General features: G+C 42.8%; 2 protein-coding genes across 2 annotated transcripts; one reads left to right on the top strand and one right to left on the bottom strand.

Annotated features, from left to right (window-relative positions):
* Positions 1–3,242: 3,242 nt before the first annotated feature.
* Positions 3,243–6,016, bottom strand: LOC139918458 (urokinase-type plasminogen activator-like). Its single transcript, XM_071907851.2, has 11 exons — positions 5,884–6,016; positions 5,713–5,767; positions 5,522–5,626; positions 5,276–5,429; positions 5,075–5,172; positions 4,946–4,987; positions 4,646–4,835; positions 4,403–4,554; positions 4,152–4,292; positions 3,897–4,045; positions 3,243–3,805 (listed from the first exon to the last, which is right to left on the bottom strand). Exons 1-11 carry the CDS (start codon positions 5,944–5,946, stop codon positions 3,611–3,613), a joined length of 1,344 nt encoding a protein of 447 aa, XP_071763952.2. The 5' UTR covers positions 5,947–6,016; the 3' UTR covers positions 3,243–3,610.
* A 2,084-nt stretch (positions 6,017–8,100) lies between these two features.
* On the top strand, positions 8,101–20,886 carry hid1b (HID1 domain containing b). The gene is made up of 19 exons (XM_071907720.2): positions 8,101–8,194; positions 9,328–9,477; positions 10,223–10,393; positions 11,946–12,065; positions 13,672–13,778; positions 13,896–14,012; positions 14,861–15,092; positions 15,287–15,343; positions 15,455–15,595; positions 16,885–16,975; positions 17,132–17,283; positions 17,970–18,048; positions 18,247–18,411; positions 18,632–18,859; positions 19,006–19,154; positions 19,256–19,342; positions 19,486–19,577; positions 19,778–19,936; positions 20,202–20,886. The coding sequence occupies exons 1-19, from the start codon at positions 8,129–8,131 to the stop codon at positions 20,263–20,265; spliced, it is 2,427 nt and encodes an 808-aa protein (XP_071763821.1). The 5' UTR covers positions 8,101–8,128; the 3' UTR covers positions 20,266–20,886.
* Positions 20,887–21,162: the final 276 nt, after the last annotated feature.

Genomic DNA, 21,162 nt, shown 5'->3' with positions numbered 1-21,162 from the left:
AGTGCCGCTCTTTATCAGTCTCCTCCTCTCTTCTACATAGGCGAGTTTGCTAGAGATGCGGGTGCTCCCTAAATTACGTAATAGATTCTCATGTCCTAAAAAGGGAAATATGTGTCTACCGTTGTGAGGAGTGGATTCCAGCCCCTGTAAACTCTACTGGTGGGACAAGCTCTGCTTTTGGCACTTCTGCCAGAGAAAGGAGAGCTGTGAGTGATAAGAGATCAGATTGTGGACCACAAGCAAGCAACATGAATTCCTAGAACAGGATATTCTTAATAAACCCCAAATTGATTTATCTCAGATATAAACATCAGAGAGTAAAGCGAAATATCCTTTTAGGGCTATTTTTGTCATCTACCCTCCACATATGGAAATGTAGGTCTAGTCTATATGTATATGAGCATGTGTCTCAATTAAGGTGCAATGAAATTTTAATGATCCATGTGGGGAAGCTGGGCCGTTCCAGAAGCAAGTAGTAAGAATAAGAATAAAGCAAAGAGAAATAGAATATAAATTAGAATATATAATATGTTACGGTACAACTTTATTAATTCCCATGGGTCAATTCCATAGCAAAAGAGGGAGATATAAACATACACAACGAACAATTTCAGCACTAGAACATGTTGAATGAAAAGTTATGGATTACAGAATTAAGAGGCTGCACAAAAATATCAGTAAGACATCACAGGACAGTGGATACACCAGTGGTGTCACTTTGCCAACTGCAATATTTTTAAGCGTAGATTCCTCAGCCACTTATTTTAGATAAAGCAAACCGCACACATTTGTTTACAAACTTGGGACAGACCTTTGTCAAGAATGGAGCAAGGCAGCGTTACACATTTTTTCAATTCCACCTCCCTCCCATCCTCACACGCTGAAATAACAATATCGGAGGATTGAAAACCAACTGCCAAGCAAACTAGCTAAGGAATTCCCACAGAATCCCAAGAGGGGCTGCAAGGCAGCGGCCCATTTCCTAAAAAGGAAGAGTCCAAAAAGAAAGAATCAAGGAAGTTGCTCTGTTTGAACCCTCGTGTAAACATACAAGGGCTTGATAAGTTTGCCTTTTACATGGAGTTATTATACCAAATTCCATTGGGAGATAGAATTATTTCAGTATCTTTAATTGTGGCTTGGATGTGTGCCATGTAATTGAAGTGTGAGCATATAGTGCTGTGTAATGGCAAATACACAGTAGTTCAAATGTGATCTGTAGGCCTACCACACCACAAAACTCCCACTAATTTTCTATTTTACTTGCAGCCATTTCAGTTCCTCTTACCTCATTACCGTGAACACCTAGTTTTGGTGACCTAAACCTTTTTTTTGAGGAAGCAGGGATACATGAATGGACACTAGAAAGCACGATATACTGTCTCACTTCAACAATACAGTGTGTACAAATACTACTTGATTCTTTTTTTGACTTGCTTTAGACAACCACCATCACCCATAGATCACCCTGTATCTCCCAAAAAGTCAGATAAATGTACTATCCGGCACTGAACGGGGGAGTACATCCTGAATATAGACATCAAAGGTGGCCTGTAGTTTCTTCAGGTCTCCAGTTACTGACAAGGCCGTCCCGTGTGTACATGCTGGAATGTGAGCAGGGCCGCTCAAGATGGGTGGTCCTCACCTTCCCCTGCTCCACCGCTGATAACAGGACCTGATGGGCTCCTGCTACTTGGAGGTGGGGAAACGTCCTGATATAGTGGTACAAACAGTGTGTGTAGTCAAGACCATCAATTTTGAATTTGTGTTGCATAAAACATATTGACATTCTTGCTTCTTGGTTGCCTCGCTGCAATGCATCAGAAGTGAAATGGTTAACCGTTACACAGCATGTGGTCTGATGTTCTAGTTATTCTTTAATCTACATCCTGTTGACAGAACTAGAGTATTTGAAGAATGGCTCTTCATCCAGTCTGAGTGTTTGTTGTCTGTCTGCTGTGCAAGACTGAGCACCGGTCACCCTCTTGTGGTTGTCAGAAGTAAACACACTCAATGGAAACGGGACATGGAGATGAGACATTTTAAAGCTACACTAGGCAAGATTTGTATGTAAAACTACACATCCCCCTTAATTGAGACTCCATAGATTTGCCCTATTGGCCCAAATGAAATTCTGGTGTCAGGTATTGTCACTTCTAGTAGAGTCAAAAAGAGGTTAAATAAGACTTGAGTCTTGTTTTATGGCATGACAGTGTATGAGCGGACCGCAGCAAGGGAGTCTGCCTGAGTTTTGGTTATGTAAGATAGTATATAGGGTTGTTGTGATGAAGGCTTTGAGGTGCCACTACACACATCAGAGTGGATTCGGCTCATGTTAGACCAGAGAAGTGTTGACTACTAGGGCAAAACCTGAACTGGCTGAGACCGCTTAGGTTACAGTAATTGCGGGGTCCCCACTGGTCGTATTCCTGAAATAGCTGATGAGTTGTACTGTACTCCACTCCTTTCCCACACTTTCTCGTATGACACAGCCTGCAAAACCTAAATAACAAGGCCAGCTGCTGCTGCCTGGGCTTCCTGTAGAGGGCTTCCCCTAATCCCATTGCTCCATGTGGAGGCCCAACTGTTGGATCAGGATTTCCCTGTTAAATTAAAGACACGCTAAGTCTCTGTCCTCACTGCAGCCTCGAACTCATTTGACAGACTCTCTAAGGAACAAGAGATACAGGAAAAACATGTATTCACTGAATCAGAATTAATGATATGCACTACACTTTTTTGAGTTGATCTTATTGTTGGAGATGGTTTTAAACTAGACAAAACAGTTTACAAATAAAAAAACATTCTGTGAGTCATAAGGTTTCCCAGAGACAGTTTGTCAGCCAACAGCTGCAGTTTGAGGCCGTAACAAGTGTCCTTTTATGGCAGATGTGAGTGGCTGAGTAGATAAATCATCTGTCCACTACTCATTATTTAGTCATAGCACACCAGTTGTATCCATTTTTACTGTTTCAGACATAAATTATGTTTGGCATGTATTGTTTAGTCTTTGGAGACCTGTCTTCTGCTTGGCTGTTAAGTCTGTGGAAATGACTATATTAGTACCAAGTGCGCTGGCCAAAGCAGATTCCACATGCATGACGACTGGGTTCAGTCAGTGGGTGTTGAGAGTGGGATGTTTTCAGGGGCATCGATAATACAAACTGGCACAAGTGAGTCACTATAATCTGAGTGAATGCAGTGACATATCAAATCCCTTCATTAATAAATGACCATGAAAATTAAAAAAACAACAACATTTTATTCCCTTGATATAAACAGAAGCATCTTTGCAAAAAGATTTTGTGAAGTACAAAAATAATTCCCATATCTTAAAATAATGTATCAGAAATAAGATAGACATTCAATCCAACAAATATCATACCACATACCACAGAACTGCAACTGCACAGAATTCAACATAGACATAGTTATATGTATTGACATGAAACTTCCACTGAAAACCCACAGCAAGAAAACCCTTCAGCTTAAGGCCACCAAGAAAATGGCAAAAGATCAGCAGTTTACATGGAAGCAGTGGTAGCTCTGCTTCACCACCAGTTTGCATTATTATTGTTACAGTTCATGCACTCAGCAGCCTGTGAGGAGGTCACTTTTGAGGGAACATGGCCCCGGCGGTGATGGAGGACAGGCCCGTCTTCTCTGCTATCCACTGGTTGTAGTTGGTCACTGTGGTGTACACGCCGGGCCGAAACTCCTTGGCGCACCCGTCGCCCCAGCTGACTATCCCAAAAAGGAAGAGCCTGTTATCCATCTCACACACCAGAGGCCCTCCCGAGTCGCCCTGTAGGAAAAGAGTGGAGCCAATTCAGAGGAGATCCGCAATAATAATCGTCAGTGCGAGGCCTGATCAGGTTTTGACTTGCATTAAATACCTCGCAGGCGTCCTGGCTCCAGTCGGGACGACCGGCGCAAAACATATTCTCTGTGATCATGTTTCCGTAATATTCTTTCTCTTGGCACACGTGATGTGCCACGAGGTTCACCTGAGCTTCTCTGAGGTACTGGGAGTTATACCACAGGCCTGAGGAAGTAAACACAACAGGTAGTTAAAACCAGACAGGAGTGTGGGCTATATAATTGATAGGCAGACAGAAAAAAAAAAATGTGGTTAGAGTGGATTGCTTCACCTTTCTTCTCTTTCCCATAGCCGGCGATCTCGCAGAGGATGCCGGACTGGAGGCTCTGGCGAGGAGGCGGCAGGCAGACGGTCTTCACCGCCCAGCTCTCCTCTGCACACTGACCATGCTTGGCCTTCAGCTTCAGCAGGGCTGGGAAACACAGTAAGCATCAGCATGGAAGCCTATGTGAGGCATATAAAACTCTATGATTACAGTTTAATCAGTACTTAAGCAAGCAAAGGAGTATACAAAATCCATACCAATGTCATTGTTGAAGTTCCCCTCACTGTTGTCAAACCCCTCATGGATGAAAACTTCTTCCACCCTGAATGTTTGCTCTAGAGTTCGGTCGGTCTCATTCAGTGCATTCTTCCCCAGGGTGACAGTGAAACGCCATGCTTTGGTGTTGGAGCTGAAAGGAAAATCACAACAACAGTCTAAGCTGCCGTGGCTGTTGTTTTCCAACACCTGCTGGGGTTGCAGTGAGTGATCTCGGCTCCTACCCGTCGGGGAAGCAGTGGGCGGCTGTGAGGACCCAGCAGGGGGAGATCAGACTCCCTCCGCACCGGAAAACCTTCAGCTTAGATCTGCTGCGCCAGAATATGGCAGCGATCCACGGGTGCGATTGTACAGTGGCAATTGTTCCGCCCACGATCTTCGTCTGCTTTCTAAGGCGCTGGCCACATGTTGACTCTGCGGGGGAATGAGACCATGTTGGCTTCCACTTGAGAACAAACCACTGGGAAAAAGGCCTGAACACAGAATATGATCACTTGAGTTCAGTGGGAAAGCGATGACCTTACCTGGCCCCGGCTCAGTGGGTGAGGGTGAAGGTGGGGATGGATCTACAAGATCAGAGATTTTTTTTTACAATGAAAAAAAAGCATGTACTCTGGATGTGGCTTACACGTTGACTACAAAGTTAGACTTACCTGGCTTAAAGCCACAACGTGGAATATCACAATACTCCTGGACCAAATCCTTGTTTTTGAAAACATAACACCACGGACGCCGCCTGTAGTTTAGGTTTCTGTGGAAAACAGAACACTGTCTCCATCAAATGGAAGAAAGGTGGCATTAAAGATAACAATTCAACACTACACTGAACCTTTCTGTTGGGTATAATGGCGTACCTGCAGTAGTTGTGCCTCCCTGCGTGGACATCTGATGACATGAGACGCTCCCTGGTGTCCAAATCCCACTCTTCACATGTTCTCCCACTCTCTGACCGAGACACTGTGCCTTTGTAGTACAGTCCAATGCCGCTGTAGCAGGTGGCACTTGTTACTGAAAGAACAGTGATTTTTTTTTAAAGATGATTCAAAATGTGGAATGTGTTCATGATATAATGCAAATTGGCTTACAGTTCAGTTCCTTACCTGTTTCACAGTGTTCCCCCCCAAAACCATCAAGACATAAGCACAGCATGTGTTCACCAGTACTCAAGGATGGGATAGAGGTGCCTCCGTTAAGGCAGATTCCACCTAAATAACACAAGAAATATTGGTTTTAAACTCATACAGTGTGTGAACATATACCATAGTGCCTTAACTGATGCAGAGTGACTTACTTGATATTCCAAAGGAGAAAAAAGAATGGCTCTGCCTTTTTTGCCTCGATAAGCCCTATAAATATAAAAAAGTTATATAAATCCTCATGAAACTAGATGCAACATTCCATCACCAAGACTAAGTTACAAATAAAATAGAGATGAACAAATAGAGTACAGTAATCTCCTTACTGCTGCTGTTGACAGGGCTGCCAGGGTGCATATTAAAATGCCTAACCCTTTTGTCCTGTTCATTTTTGCCTTACTGCACCGATTAAGATCCAAACAAAGTTGATCTGATGTGGATGTGCGCGAGTCTGCTTGCAGAGAGACTGGTGAGGGAGCGTCCTCGGGGCTTGCTCTGTTATGTCTGCTGAGGCCACATGTGCAGGGAGGGGGGACGATGTGATTGGCTGGGGAGCAGCCCATTTGGTGTGAAGAAATAGAGTGGTGGTGCAGGGTGAGTGAATGAGTCAGAGTTGCCAACACACACTTAATCCTTATCATTAATTTCCAGGAAGTATGTCAGTCACATTCGAATGTTACTGGTAGAGCCGTTGAGTCGGGCCAGCAATCAGTCCTGCTGCAGTTTATATGATACATTTAACAGAATTGTGATTAGAATGAATCTGAATCAATAATGAAATAATTCCTTAATTGCGTGCTAGTCAACGCTTCAACATTACAAACTTGACCTCTGGTTTCCAGGTTTCCACACCCTGTGACACCACAGCAGGTCACACCATAAAAACAGTGGTTAGGTAACCGATACCACCATATATCAACATTGTTTCAATTCTGGATGGGTGTGTCATTTAAAATGGCTGATTTTTGTTTCATGAGGTCTCTATGATATGATCTCCAAAATATAGAATGTCACAGTTCTTTACAGAAACATACTAATTCAAATCATGTCAAGATGTACTTAGTGGACTATGCTGAGAGCATTTTACAAACACAAACCGTGAACGGTTTAGAAATGAAGAGGATTAGCAATGTAAGAAACAAATATGAGGAAGAGAAGACAGTACAGAGAAACAAGTTCAAACATGTTTGAACAACTGAATGGGTATGAATGCGGACAAATGTGAATTAGACTCAGAAATCTCAGTATGATTCACTGATCATTAATGACAGGATGACTGTTAAATGGTGCAGTAGGAAAGTAGGCCAAGAGTAGCCTAGGCTGTAAAAATAATCCAAAAAACTCAAGGAAATGCCAAACAACTGAAAGAAAACTAGAATTCTAAAATATAAGAGAAAACATGAGATGTTACTACTTCTCATTTCCCTTTTCCTGTTCACAGAGTTTCAATTTCAATCAATGGCAATCAAATGTTAGCAGTGTCGCCTAGTAAAATGGCTCTTATAATACACATTTAAGCATTAATCCTAATCTTCAATTTGGACACATGAAATACCAACATTGGACAATTTATTTTGTCATGGACTCAACAAATGCTAACCTTAAACATAATAAAACTAAAACAAATTGAAATCATTAATGACAATAAATGTAATGTAAATTCTAAGGCTAAGTTGTATTTAAGACAGGCTGGGCTGTGATTAACTCACTGGGTGTCACTGTTGCTCTATCAACTCAGAGCTCATTTATTGTACCTGAGGTTAAATGTTGGGCCTGTAGGCTACTCAGTTACTGCTTCAACTGGTGCTTTCTACATCAATTTGGACTTGAATTGGCAGGGTAAAGCTCCCATTAACCACAATGACTTGAGATAATAATGATACAGGTGGTGATGATGATGAGGATGATGATGATGATGATGGTGGTTGTGGTGGTGGGCTGAGTGGGTTCTATCGCAGTAGCCTACCCGCATTCATTACTTTGTCAATGAAGGTACATGAGAGCAAATATGTACATTTGGATCCCGGAAGTCGCCTAGTCCGAATCCTGCTTGGCTGATGCTGCCTTCAAGTGACGTAAGAAATATCTGATTTCTTGAGCACACGAGCGACCGAACAAATTTTGGGAGTAATGTGGGGATTTTATGTAGGCCTATATGATTTATTGCTTTATGCTATTGTTTGCCTTTCTGTGTAAATGACTAATATTGTTGTATGGAAATAATTTAACTTGTAGCGGTCATGCATTTTAATAAATTAAAACATCAATTACATTTTCTCCTCTTTGTTCCACAGCTGCAGCTGTAGTAGCTCTGCGCCGCTTGATTTCTAAAATCAAACAACAGCCACCAAAATTAATTGCTTTCGTTACAGGGTCCATTTTTGTTAGTATTTTCAAAAAAGAGCACTCGTATTTACGATTATACGCGTCGAAATTAGGAGTTTACAAGGAGCACTTGAACGCAGCATGAGAGGAGAGCGGCTGTCAGAGGTGGATGAGGGAGATAATCCTCCTTTACGGCGACTCACTATTAGACCACACAGAGCCAGGCAGGAGGGAGCCGCTGGAAAAATGGGGAACGCCGACTCCAAACTTCACTTCAGGAAAGCAGTGATACAACTCACAACCAAGACGCAGGTTTGTTCAGACTAAACACTGGCAGATATATAAATACTGAGCACGTCGGTTGCGCGTTTATGGCCAATTTAGCCTTTGGAGATAAAGTTCGAGTGCCAGATGGTAGCTTAAATTGCAGCCCAGATGACACACCGCGGAGGGGATAACAAGCAAAAAGGCTGCACTCAGTCTAGATTCTGGGTTTACAGGCAGAATATACTCCCTGAGTGATTATTATTAGTATGACTGCTTTTACTGCTGCTCAGAGACTGGTAAAATGATATTGGTTTATAGATGAGTTGAGTCGTTCCCGTTGCTCTGAGCCGCTACTTTTTTATTTATTTGTGAGATGAGTCATAAATCACTTGAATTTGTAACTGTGTGATTTGCAGATTACTGGATTTAACATAGATCATTACTTTTATAACAGCCACTAGAAAGCCTATATTTACTGGCAGGTGCATTTAAGGTGGAACTAATTAGATGCAGTTGCATTCAGTTTATTGTAGAGGGAATTAATAGGCCTTTGGTATTGGTTGTAGTGCTTTTTAACCTTATTCAAATATTGTACATGAGTTTATATACAGTATATATACTCTTCATGTTGAAGGCATATTTTAGTTATGTTTTTGAGAGTGATTTGCACACTATGTTAGAATGATTTGCACACTATATTTAAGGTAGGCTGGAGAAGATCTGGACAGATTGTCATATCTATTACATCACATGATTTTTGATTATATTATTCAAAGTGAGATTATTGGAACAATATTAATGAGCTTCCCAAGCACAGGTGATGACAAACATTCATAACAAAAAGACATCAGTTTGAGTGGATGATTATTTAATGAGTGCCACTGTCTTCAAAACAAATACTGCATTTTGTATTAATGTATGAATTCATATGCCTATATTTAGCACCTGGTCCATGAATAATATATTAGATAATAGCTGCAGCATCACAACTGCTGTGCTTTTCATTGGGAACTTAATGTACGTCAGAACTGTTCAGTGTCGGGGGTCGTGCTGAGCGCAATGGAGCTCCTTTTCTCTCATTATGCGATCATGCCGAACACACACACACACACACACACACACACTCTCACACACACACATAGAGAGCTCTTGTCTGATGCCCCCCCTCCCTCTCCCAGCCTGTAGAAGCCACAGACGATGCCTTCTGGGACCAGTTCTGGGCCGACACAGCCACCACCGTCCAGGATGTTTTCGCTCTGGTGCCTGCGGCCGAGATCCGGGCTGTCAGAGAGGAGTCTCCATCAAACCTGGCAACCCTCTGCTATAAGGTAACCCGCATTATTAAGGACGGGTTGCTGTCTACAGTATGTTTTGGATGTTAGCTGCTACAGGCAGTGAGGAGCATGAGGCAACTGACTGCACACAGTTGCCTATGTACATCTTTTCTCTTTCAGTAGCACTGAGTCTGTAGTCTTAGTGTATCTATTGTCTATCTTGGATACAGTCAGAGTGAAAGGAATGCAGGCGTTTGTTGTTCCCACACTTTGACTGTGAGTGTAAAAGGTCAAAGGCCATTTGAATACAGCAGATGGGCTTTTGTAGAGTTTATTGGACTAAAAATTAAATTGGGGAAACAAGGGGAAAAGGAGAAGGAAATGCACTAGATTCTACAGTTCCTGCAACAAGAAAATGATTGTATTTGGGATGAGCCAAATTTAATGCAGGATAGGTAAATTACATTACTCCTGTGCAGAGTTGACAATATGTATGTTATGCTATATTGTATACAGTAAAGAACGCAAATTACTTAATGAATGTTAACAGGCTTGTCAACAGTAGACAAAAGACAGAATATCGTGGCATTTTTAAATAAGGTTGAACACAGAATGTTAGAGTGGATAACCGTCTTGAGCTGGAAAACTAGTTATGGAGAGAGTGAAACCTATGACCTTCTCTCAATACAATGTGTCTTTGTAAATCATTCTTCCTCCTTATAGAAACTGACCCTCTTTAAAGTGCCCAGCTCTAAATATATTACTATTTAAGCCAATCTCACACATGTCTCTGTCTAAGGCGGTGGAGAAGCTGGTCCAGGGCGCGGACTCCGGCTGCCCCTCGGAGAAAGAGAGGCAGATCGTCCTGAACTGCACCCGCCTCCTCACCCGCATCTTGCCGTACATCTTTGAGGACGCCGACTGGAGAGGCTTCTTCTGGTCCACCGTGCCCGGAGCTGGCAGAGCCGGGGTGAGAATAGGAGGCTTAGGACTGATACTCGATGAATCAATCACAGGAAGTAGAGGAGAGAAGCCATGTTGTCCTCCAGAAACGCTGCGTGGCATCTAGTATATTAGATTGCGGTAGGCCTGTTAGAAGAGGAGCTGAGGCCTTACATAACCTTCTGCACTCTCAGTTCTGTCATTTCCTATTTAACACTCACTCCCCCTCAAAGATTTCTCTGCCACAGAAAGGCAGGCGACCTCCTTCCGCCGGGAGAACAAGATAAGCGTGAAGACACTTTGAAGTTCTGTAAACTGCATCAGCCATAAGCGGTCACACTAATTAATGTCATATTCATTTATGATTGCACCTTTAAGCTGGGATACTCCGTGATGAAAACGCATCTGGTGTTCTGTTACCCACTTCAATCCTGCGATTGGACTGTAATGGGAATGGAATGCACCAAGGAAGCAATAACCCCTGCCTTTTTCTAGTGAAATGACAGACCAAGCTGTGTGGGTGTGTGTGTGTGTACACATGCTGTATTAGTTGTATTCATGTCCCGAAACGCTGTGCCTCTCTTCAATCAGCGGCTTTTTATCTCAACTGCTGTTTTAATTCTTCCATTTACAGGAAGGCATTTAACTGGCAGAGCTATTTTCAGTTTGATGTGAAAACAGTGCTTAATTGTATCCTGTTGACATTTAGAATGTCCTAATTTTTACATCTTCATATCACCTTACTTTTATGTCTTACATTCTTGGTTGATTTTTTTAACATGAATTATTCCTGTGAACTAATTCTCGGTGATCTGTAAAACTTCTGCTACCCTATACAAACGACCCGCCGTGCGATGTGCTGGGGAAGCAGCAGACAGAGGAATCCTATCCATCCTCAGACAGTTTCTATAGCTTGATCTGTCAGCACCCTTTTCAGCTTTCTAGAGATCTGAGCGTTTGAGGCCCTTTGAGATTCCCAGGTAAGCTCTGCCTCTAGTTATTGCATCAATTTGCTAGGAAGTGTCTGTGCTGTCTGGGAACTTCTGAGTGTTTTCTGGCTTTGGAGTGTAAGATGAGACTGTGGCTGCTGTTGAGGTCACTGTCTCAAGCAGAGCTCTCTGAGTGGGGAGGCTGTCCCCCCCCCCCCCCCTCCACCCCTCTCCCCCCTCCATGGCTGGTACTACCGCTGGTTCTCTGGTTACCAGGTCTACAGAGGACCACGCTGCAAACACTGCCCATATTGTATCTCCCCCTCCTCCTGCCCTGTGGTTGAATTAGGCAGGTATTGAATATCCCTTAATTAAAGTGTGAGACTGAGGTAAAATGCAGAACTGTAGTGGGAATAGGGAAACGGGTTGTGTTGTAGTGGTTTGAATTTAATGTTGCGCAGTTGTGCATCAGCATTGGTTCATGTTGTGGGTGTACAGGGAGATACTGTTACTTGGTATAAACAGGTGAAACTACATTCCAAGCTGTGTTTTTATGCATACTTTTATAATCTGTGACAATGAATGTAGCACCAAAGATGTCTCCAAAAAGCATATGTTCCTTTTTTTTAAACTTGGCCTTCTGTCTTCCAGCGTTTAGATGAAGGCGGCGACGACGAAGCGCGGCCCCTCGCTGAGTCCCTGCTGCTGGCCGTGGCCGACCTGCTCTTCTGTCCAGAGTTCACCGTCCAGAGCCATAAGAAGGGCGGCCCGGTGAGTCCACTCTGCTTACACTGTAATTTATGTGTGGCAGACACTCAAGTATGGCCTGGACCAGCCTCATTAGTTCATGGTGCAGCTGGTGCCCAAACAACCAGCCAGTATTCAGTGTCTAATTAAGAGGATTTAGCATTGCATTGCCTTGGGCTAATTCAGTAATTAGGTGAGAGATGATATTTTTTGATTATATGTGGTGTTGAGAAGTCTAATGGTGCTATTGCTTTTTAATTCTAGTCCTCTCACAGGAGAGTCTTTCCCCATAAGCAGGAAAACAGTGCTGAGGACAGGTTGCTTCAATTTACTGTGTACTCTGTTTACCCCCCAGGCTACATCAGTGTCAATATACACTCATTTGGAGTAGGCATGCGAGCGGTATGTTAAGTCCGTATTATTTAGCCCGGTGGCGGTACCTGTTGCCACTGTTATCTCCCTCACATAACCTTCTTAGGCAGCCACCCTCAGTTAATGAGTGACTCCAGCCTCCTCTGTGTGAGAGAGAGGAGTGGCCCACGGCCATGTTTGTCATCTGGGCCGAGGAAAGGAGGGTGGACACTTCTTATCCATGCTGAGCAAACACCTGTGGTGTCGGTGAACATGGGAGGTGAGAGAAAATGGCCGTCCTGCAGCAGGTCCTACCTCTGACCGGACCGCTCGCACCTCACAGCCGCCCGAGGAAATGTCACGCTCGATGAAGCGTGTGTGAAACTGTGTCGTAGAAGGGTGGAAAATGGCCAGCGGCTGTTGTTTGTTCCCACTTGCTTCAAGGACTTGCTAAGGATGTGAACACACACACACACACACACACACACACACACACACACACACACACACACACAGTTACTGGACCCATGCTGTGAATTTTCAGGGTGTCATGAAGGCCTTTCATTCAGGCTTTCAGCTGGGTTGTCCCAGGAGAATACGAATGAGCATGTGTGTGCATGGCATGGTGCCCTTTGCTGTCAGTTTACTTGAAGAACAGTGGTAGCACCTAGTCAAATCTATTCATATAGCTGTAGTTATCTCTGCTGAGGTGTCACATATGGATATTGTCAGCCGAGTACTAGTAGTAGCTTAGTCCACTTGTTGAATCACATGGTAGAAGTAGGTGTGAACACAGCCACACTGTTATGTTTAGACCTTTTGCTTTAGCATTGTATCTTAATATGCTGAAACTTAGCAGCGGACAAATATGAATGAATGCAATTGAACAATACTGATCACTCATTGTGCCTGTCATGTCACTGAGAATAAATCAATATGTACCCACCCAGCGTCTCCACTCACGGCATAAGCAGTCAGTAAATTAGCCTCATTTGACTGTAAGTACCACAATTCATAATGGCAGTCACCCATTAAAGACTCATAAGCCACAGTGCATTCAGCCTTACAGTACACAAATCAGCTCATAATACTCAGACAGTGGCAGCACCGACCCTGCCTGTCCCTTTAACTAGAGCCTGTCTGTCAGCAGTTTAGCCCGGGGTGTCATTTTACGTCTATGAGGCTTTCTGAGGAAGTCTCTAAAAACAATGCACATTGTGAATAGAACTTGTTGTCTTGAGAGTATAAAATTTGTATTTCATTCTGATCTGTACTGCAGGAGTCAGCTGAGGATATGCAGTCCATAGACAGCTGTGAGTACATCTGGGAGGCCGGGGTGGGCTTCGCACAGTCGCCCCCACTCAACTACATCCATGACCTCAACAGGTACGGCTGCAGCATCTGTGAATGTGGAGAATGGACTCATCTTCTACTATTCTATTTGTTTGCCTTTGTCTGTTATTGTTTTTAGTTATATCTGTCCATCCTCTGTACTCTGCTCAGGACAGAGCTGCTGAAGCTGCTCCTCACCTGCTTCTCAGAAGCCATGTACCTGCCCCCCTCCTCTGACAGTAGAAACCGCAATCCCTGGGTCACCTTCTTCTGCTCTGCAGACAACAGGTAACACACACACACACACACACGCAGAATACATTACAGTACTACTTCTTTGCGTTGCTTCACTCTATCAAAAGTCGTCGCTTATGGGTGTTTCACTAGGTGTATTTTGGGGACAAACATCTGAGCAAATTCTCCATTTGTTTAACATTATTTTACATGGAGACCTATTTTGAATCTATCATTTTCTTCATTAATTTTGCCCAATATAGTTGAACCTTGATATTGTGCTTTACTTTAGCAACCTAGCTAGCTAAGTGGCTACTACAGCTATTTGAATGTGATGGGATAGTTAGGCTAGCAAGCTAACATTACTTGTTTAGCCTAGCTACAGTTAGTGGCTAAAGTATTTTAGCCTCCCTACGCTAAAGGTACACACCAGGAAGACCAACATTCTCCAGCTTTTTGTCCAAATGTGATTGGTTCTCTCACTGTGACTGTCATGTCCGTTTGCATAATGTACATTTTTTTTACTTTTCTCATTGCATCGTGGGCCTGGTTGGTGCCATCACATATCCCATCATGCTGCAGGCACACGGTCATTTGTTTCTCATAGGCAATGAATGCCGGTGAACTTTTTGCCTCATGAAATTGCATCTGGCCTGCAACTACTGACACACACACACACATGCGCATCAACCTTCCAAAAATACGCACATACATTAACCTATACTGCTAAAGAGATGTACGTGTGCCTTGAGAACATAAACTGCCCCCTCTCCAGGGCCCTGCACAGCCATTCTGAACACATGGAAAATTCTGACAGCACATCACGCATAACCACTCGAATGAGATATACAGCACACACACACAACGCTGACCTCGACCTGTCTTTCATCCCTTCCACCCAGACATGCCCTGCCGCTGTTCACCTCTCTGCTCAATGTGGTGTGTGCCTACGACCCGGTGGGATACGGCATCCCGTACAACCACCTGCTGTTGTCCGACTACCGGGAGCAGCTGGTGGAGCAGGCTGTCCAGATCCTTATCGTCACCCTGGAGCACGAAGCCGGGTCGGCCGCCAGCGCGGCCCTCCAGGCCCTGGACCCCTCCGCACCCCCCGCAGCCATGGAGGACCAGGAGGTAAGAGGGCAAATTACCATGAGTTAGCCATAAATTGTAATAATCTGAATTCATTTGTTGTATTTATTCATTATTTATTGTAATAATAATATACAGAGGGCTTTTAAACCATAATTATGATCGCATGAAAGCAAATAAAACATGACATTTTTCCGTTATGAGAATTTAAAAGTCATCTGTTCTTTTTTTGTCAGCCTGCTGGACCTGATAACCTTTTTGTGAATTATTTATCCAGGATACACAGAGAAGAGGTAAGACAGAGCTGGCTATTCAGCATTCCAGATGAACTGCTATCTACATACATGCAGTCTACAATAATTATTTGATAGGCCCTTAGTGTTTGTATCTTCTTTGTTTCTTAGGACTTTAACTTCATCCTGAAAGGCCTGGCAAAGCTGCTCAATAATCCCCTGGTCCAGACCTACCTGCCCCATTCGACCAAGAAGATCCAGTTCTACCAGGAGCTGCTCATTCTGTTCTGGAAACTCTGTGACTTTAACAAGGTGTGGAGATTGATTTTCATAAACCTTTTGCGTGAGCTATCTTGATACTTTGAGATCAATTAACTTTCTCTGTTACACAGAAAAAAAGGGTTCTTTGGTTTGGTACCATATGACTCAAAGAATCCCCTGCTGACGTGCTAAAATAAAAAAACAAATTAAAACTGGCAAATCAGAATGATTTGGAATATTTCATGCATTTGATGCTATATGTTATAGCACCAAAAAGGGTTCTGCTATGGCACAAGCCTAGAGAACCAATTTATTGTGCTATATAGAGCCATTTAATGTTAAGAGTGTATAGTGTTCCACGCCCCTAAAAAGTCCCTTTAACACTACTGATTTGGAGTATTTCATGCATTCGCAAAGGTTCTTTATAGCAGCAAAAAGGGTTCTGCAATGGTGCAAACCTAAAGAACCATTTTCTTTCTCTGTCTATATAGAACCATTTTCATCAAGAGTGTATAAAGGTACACAACACCCACTCTGGGAAGCTGCCACATGGCTCATAGTTGTAATGTTTTTCTTCAGTTTAAGAACAGCTTTGATTAGACTTCCAGCTCATTTCTGAGAAGCACAATGTTGTTTCAAAGCCTGATTTCACGCATTTGTGTCGGTTTCTGGAAGAAAATTCTGAGTAGGCATCTGAACATAATGGAAGAGCGGCCCAGCTGTGTTTGGATGATTCCCACTCAACTGAGCTTCTCTCCACAGACCCACTTCTATCTCTGCCATTTGGACTGGGAGCCTCTGTGGCGCATACTTACTCCATTACCACTGTTACATAATGCTCCTCTCCCCACAGAGAGCACAAGCAGATGATGAGGGGCTGCTGCTAAGTGTTAACCAAAGAACACACACGCATAATGATGAATAGCTTTAGTGTGTCTTAGCTGAAGCTTTCAGATAAAGACCCTTTAAGTCAATTTTGAAGCCCATGTGCTTCTTGTTATTCCAAATAACTTAAAGTCTTAATATGATTCTGTACATCACCTGCAAGTACACAATCTCTGCTGCCTTCAACCATGAATATGCACAATACTCAAAATTTGCTGGTCTTCAGATAATGAGATGTACACTAAAACATCACTCATCTGAAAACATAAAAATATGCTTATGTAGTTCTTTCAAGTTTTAAAACTGTGATGCTATCATCCCACAAGTGTCAAATGGTAAATGCAAATTGACTTACATGCATTGTTCAGTTTTAATACCAAAAGAATGCCTAATGAGGATGTGAAGCTGACTTGTGTGTGTGTGTGTGTGTGTGTGTGTGTGTGTGTGTGTTTTAGAAATTCCTGTTCTTTGTGCTGAAGAGCAGTGATGTGTTGGACATGCTGGTTCCCATCCTGTTCTACCTGAACGATGCCAGGGCAGATCAGTGTGAGTCATACTCTCTGGGGAGGAGGGGGAGATGCATTTTAATATTGATTAGCATGTGTGCATATTAAAGTCAGTGTTGTGTATGCATTGTGTATGTTGCAGAAAATGTGGAAAATTCTCTGCAAAACGCATCATTCTCTTTGTGTGTGTTTGTAGCCCGTGCGGGCCTCATGCACATCGGTGTGTTCATCCTCCTGCTGTTAAGTGGAGAGAGGAACTTTGGCGTTCGTCTGAACAAGCCTTATACTCTCCGCGTCCCAATGGACATTCCTGTCTTCACAGGCACCCATGCTGACCTGCTCATTGTGGTACGTAGAAGGGGTGGGAAATACGAGAGTGCTCTCAATATTAGTGGTACAATACTTAAACCGTATGATAATATGTTGTGTGACAGTATTGAGATTTGATACTGCAATATATTGCAGTTTAAAAGTGTTTTATTTCATTTGATCGCATTTAAAGTGGTGATTTGCGAAATCCTTGTTTTTGTTTTATTTTGGCAAAATCATCTTTTCCTTGGATTTTTGGAACTACTCCGTTCTTCTATTTATCCCAAACAATCCTCCGTTGCTGCTGGAAACGTAAAATTCATCACTTCCATTGGAGGATAACTAAACTAAACAACACCAGGTGTTTAGAACAGCAATCTCTCAATCGGCAATAGAGAGTAGCAAAGCAGACATTTATTTATATGAAAAATGTCACAGATCATTACTTTAAAAGCTGAAATGATATCCCTTAGGACAATAAAATGTAAATTTTTTTAATAATGTTCAAGAATATTATATGTTCTTTCATTAAAAGCCTCAAAATGTGAGTGAAAATATCATACTTGGCTTCAATATGTTGATACAATATTGTGAGGGGAAGTATTGCAATGTTTTTCTATATCAATATTTTCCCCACCCTTAGTATTTTCTGGTATTTTATGAATGATAATTACATAAAAGCGGCGCTGTTATAATAAATATTTCCTGTACTTCTTCTTGATTAGATCTTCCACAAGATCATCACAAGTGGACACCAGCGCCTGCAGCCTCTTTTTGACTGCCTGCTCACAATAGTAGTGAATGGTGAGTGTCACTGAAACGCTTAAACATCGCTCCCTGTTGGCTAACTAGGAGAACTGCAGAGTATTTATATGACCAAAAAAAACCTGCCTACCATGTACTGCAACAGCATTTCAATCCTGAATGCATCATTGTCAGGCCGGGTGGGTTATTTGACACTGTGTAGTTTTGACTCACTGTTTGGTCTCCCTCTCCCCGCAGTGTCGCCTTATCTGAAGAGCCTGTCCATGGTGGCGGCCAACAAACTGCTCCACCTCCTGGAGGCCTTCTCCACCTCCCTGTTCCTCTTCTCCTCCTCCCAGAATCACCACCTGGTCTTCTTCCTGCTTGAAGTCTTCAACAACATCATCCAGTATCAGTTCGATGGTGAGAAAATGGTGAACTTGACGATGTTGACCGTGCGCAGGGAGAACTGATGTCAGCAGACAGTGGATCTCAGATATTGTTCATGTATTGATCATAGCTGAGCCCTTGATTTGACTTAAGATCAGTTTAGATAAGTTTAAGATCAATTGGAAAACGTGGGAAATGACTCCTATTTTTAAGCAGCAACTGCAAAACCTCCATACACCCATCTCCCTCTCAGGTAACTGCAACCTGGTGTACGCCATCATCCGTAAGCGTAACATCTTCCACCAGCTGGCCAACCTGCCCACTGACACAGCGTCTATTCAGAAGGCCCTGCAGAGGAAAAAGAAGTCCCAGACCGGCATTTCGAGGACCAACTCTATAGAGACGGAGTCCATGGAGGGCTCCAGACCAGCTGTACCCGCTGAGCCGGGCACGCTCAAAGCCAGCCTAGAGGCCACTCCAGGTACACTAATCCATGCACCAAAAGTTTCATCATCACCAGTGTTGTCTATGTATTCTGAAGACAGCATCTTTTATTTTCAATAAATATCCAATTAATGAAGAAGACATTCCTTTTTTCAGCTAATCAGTACATTGTCTTTTTTTTAGGAATTGACAAGTTGACAGAGAAGGCCCAGATAAGTGAAGATGGCACCATGGTTGCTCTGCCACATTCACACTCTCCACAGACCGCTGCTGACAGCAGTGCCACAGCTGGAGCCAGCGACACAGAGTCCAACTCAGAGAGAGACCATGAGGTGCAGCTTCTGATCAGTGATGCCCTTGTTCTGTTTTTGGTCAACTTCTTTTTGCTTTTTTGCAGTGAAAGTGACGACCATGCTTCCTATCTTCCTGTCAGGTTTTTCACACGGAGTCGGAAGCAACGAGGAGTCGGCTGTCAAGTGTGTCATCAACAGCCACGACCTGGAGCCCTACTCCAGACTGGGTAATGAGAAGCTTTTTCTTTCTATCTTTCAACCTGTCTTTATTTTCTAGCTTTTGTTCTGTTTGATGGTTTCTACAGCAATGTATTCACAAAAAAGTATACTCAATATAGCTCCGCTTCCACCATGCTGTGTGTGTTCTCAGGTGCTGTCATGGAAGACGAAGCTTCCTCTACAGACCATCATGCGGTTGCTACAAGTACTGGTTCCCCAGGTGGAGAAGATCTGCATAGACAAGTAAGAAATCACACAACTTTGATTGTTGTTCAGAAGGAAATGGGGTATGAATAGGTGACATTTAACTCCAGGAAGATGATCTGTGAGTTTATTGTTTTATTACATTAGTACATTTATTTATATGACAATGTGGCAGATTATTACTTTAATCAATAGGATTTGTTTGATCTAGATGAGAGCATAGTGTGTGTCTTCCTCAGGGGTTTGACAGATGAGTCAGAAATCCTGAAGTTCCTTCAGCACGGGACACTGGTGGGCCTCCTGCCAGTCCCTCACCCCATCCTCATCAGGAAGTACCAAGCCAACGCCGGCACAGCCATGTGGTTCCGCACCTACATGTGGGGAGTCATCTACCTACGGTGAGCAAACTGGACAAGACAATTGCAGAGCAAAACTATTTACAGTGGATAACACACTGAAACAATAGAACTGAATATGACAGGCATCAATATTCAGTGAGGCAGTCCAGTAGATTTGCCTCAGAGCAAACACAATTTGCGACAGCTATCGTCTCAATGGCATTTCATAGTAGCTTGCCAAGCGTCATGCGGTGAATTGCTTTTGGCTGTCATGGTTTGACTTCTAACAATGACTTGATTTTCTCTTGCACTCTTGTTGCCATAGTAATGTGGATCCTCCAATCTGGTACGACACGGATGTGAGACTCTTTGAGATCCAGAGGATTTAGAGGAGGTGTTGACGATGCCCCGCCTAATCCCCATTTCTTTATCATCTGGCACACCAACAGGATCTACCGCTTTACCTTCCTTATACCTGAACTGTGATCCGTATCAAGACGTCAGAGGAAGATTTCACATCTTGTCCACATTTCTTTTTACAAAACAAGCAGTGACAATCTTTTTGTGTTCCATTTTTCTTGCCAACCTCCAGGGTTCAACAGAATAAAGTGTCAATAAATCAATTACCGCATATAATCTGCCATCAAAGCTGTATAGTGAGTGCAGTAGAAACAATGCCAAATAGTCCTTAAAGTTTTGATAGAATTGAGAGATGAGACATTTATTGAACATTAATTTATCCATTTTGCCAAAAATGTTGAAAATGACAAAGGGAAGTTTTGCACATGGTTTCATGATCCGCTTTTGACATACTTTCAGAACACACTCAGTACTTTCCCTTTCATATCTTTCAAGGTCCTTGTCATGTATGAACTACTGGAAATAAAAGACTGACAGCATACACTAGACTAAAGCATGCTATCTTACTTTAAAGGAGCCTTTCACAAATGCGCTGAAAAGGAAAGTCGACATGACTGATAAGAGAATGAAACCTCGCTGAAATGAGGGAGACAGAAAATCTTCCAGGAAATGTATTCTATTGTCCGTACAGCAAGCAAACTGCTTCAAGATATGAATAAGGTGTTGTATTCTGTCACAGTAAAAATGTCAGTGGAAACATATTCAGATCAGAGAAAATTATTTCATGTAAAGAAAAATAAAGTATTTTCTTGAAATATAAAACAATAAATCATTTATAAATGTGAATTATGTCCAATCTGTCTTTTTTTAATTTGATCTTTTTTAACCATATATGTGATAAATTGAATATTTTGCAGGTCAGCTCA

Source organism: Centroberyx gerrardi, chromosome 20 (assembly GCF_048128805.1).
Source record: "Centroberyx gerrardi isolate f3 chromosome 20, fCenGer3.hap1.cur.20231027, whole genome shotgun sequence".
Taxonomy (NCBI): Eukaryota; Metazoa; Chordata; class Actinopteri; order Beryciformes; family Berycidae; genus Centroberyx; species Centroberyx gerrardi.
Note: the sequence above shows the minus strand (reverse complement) of the source record. Positions and strands in the feature narration are given on the sequence as shown.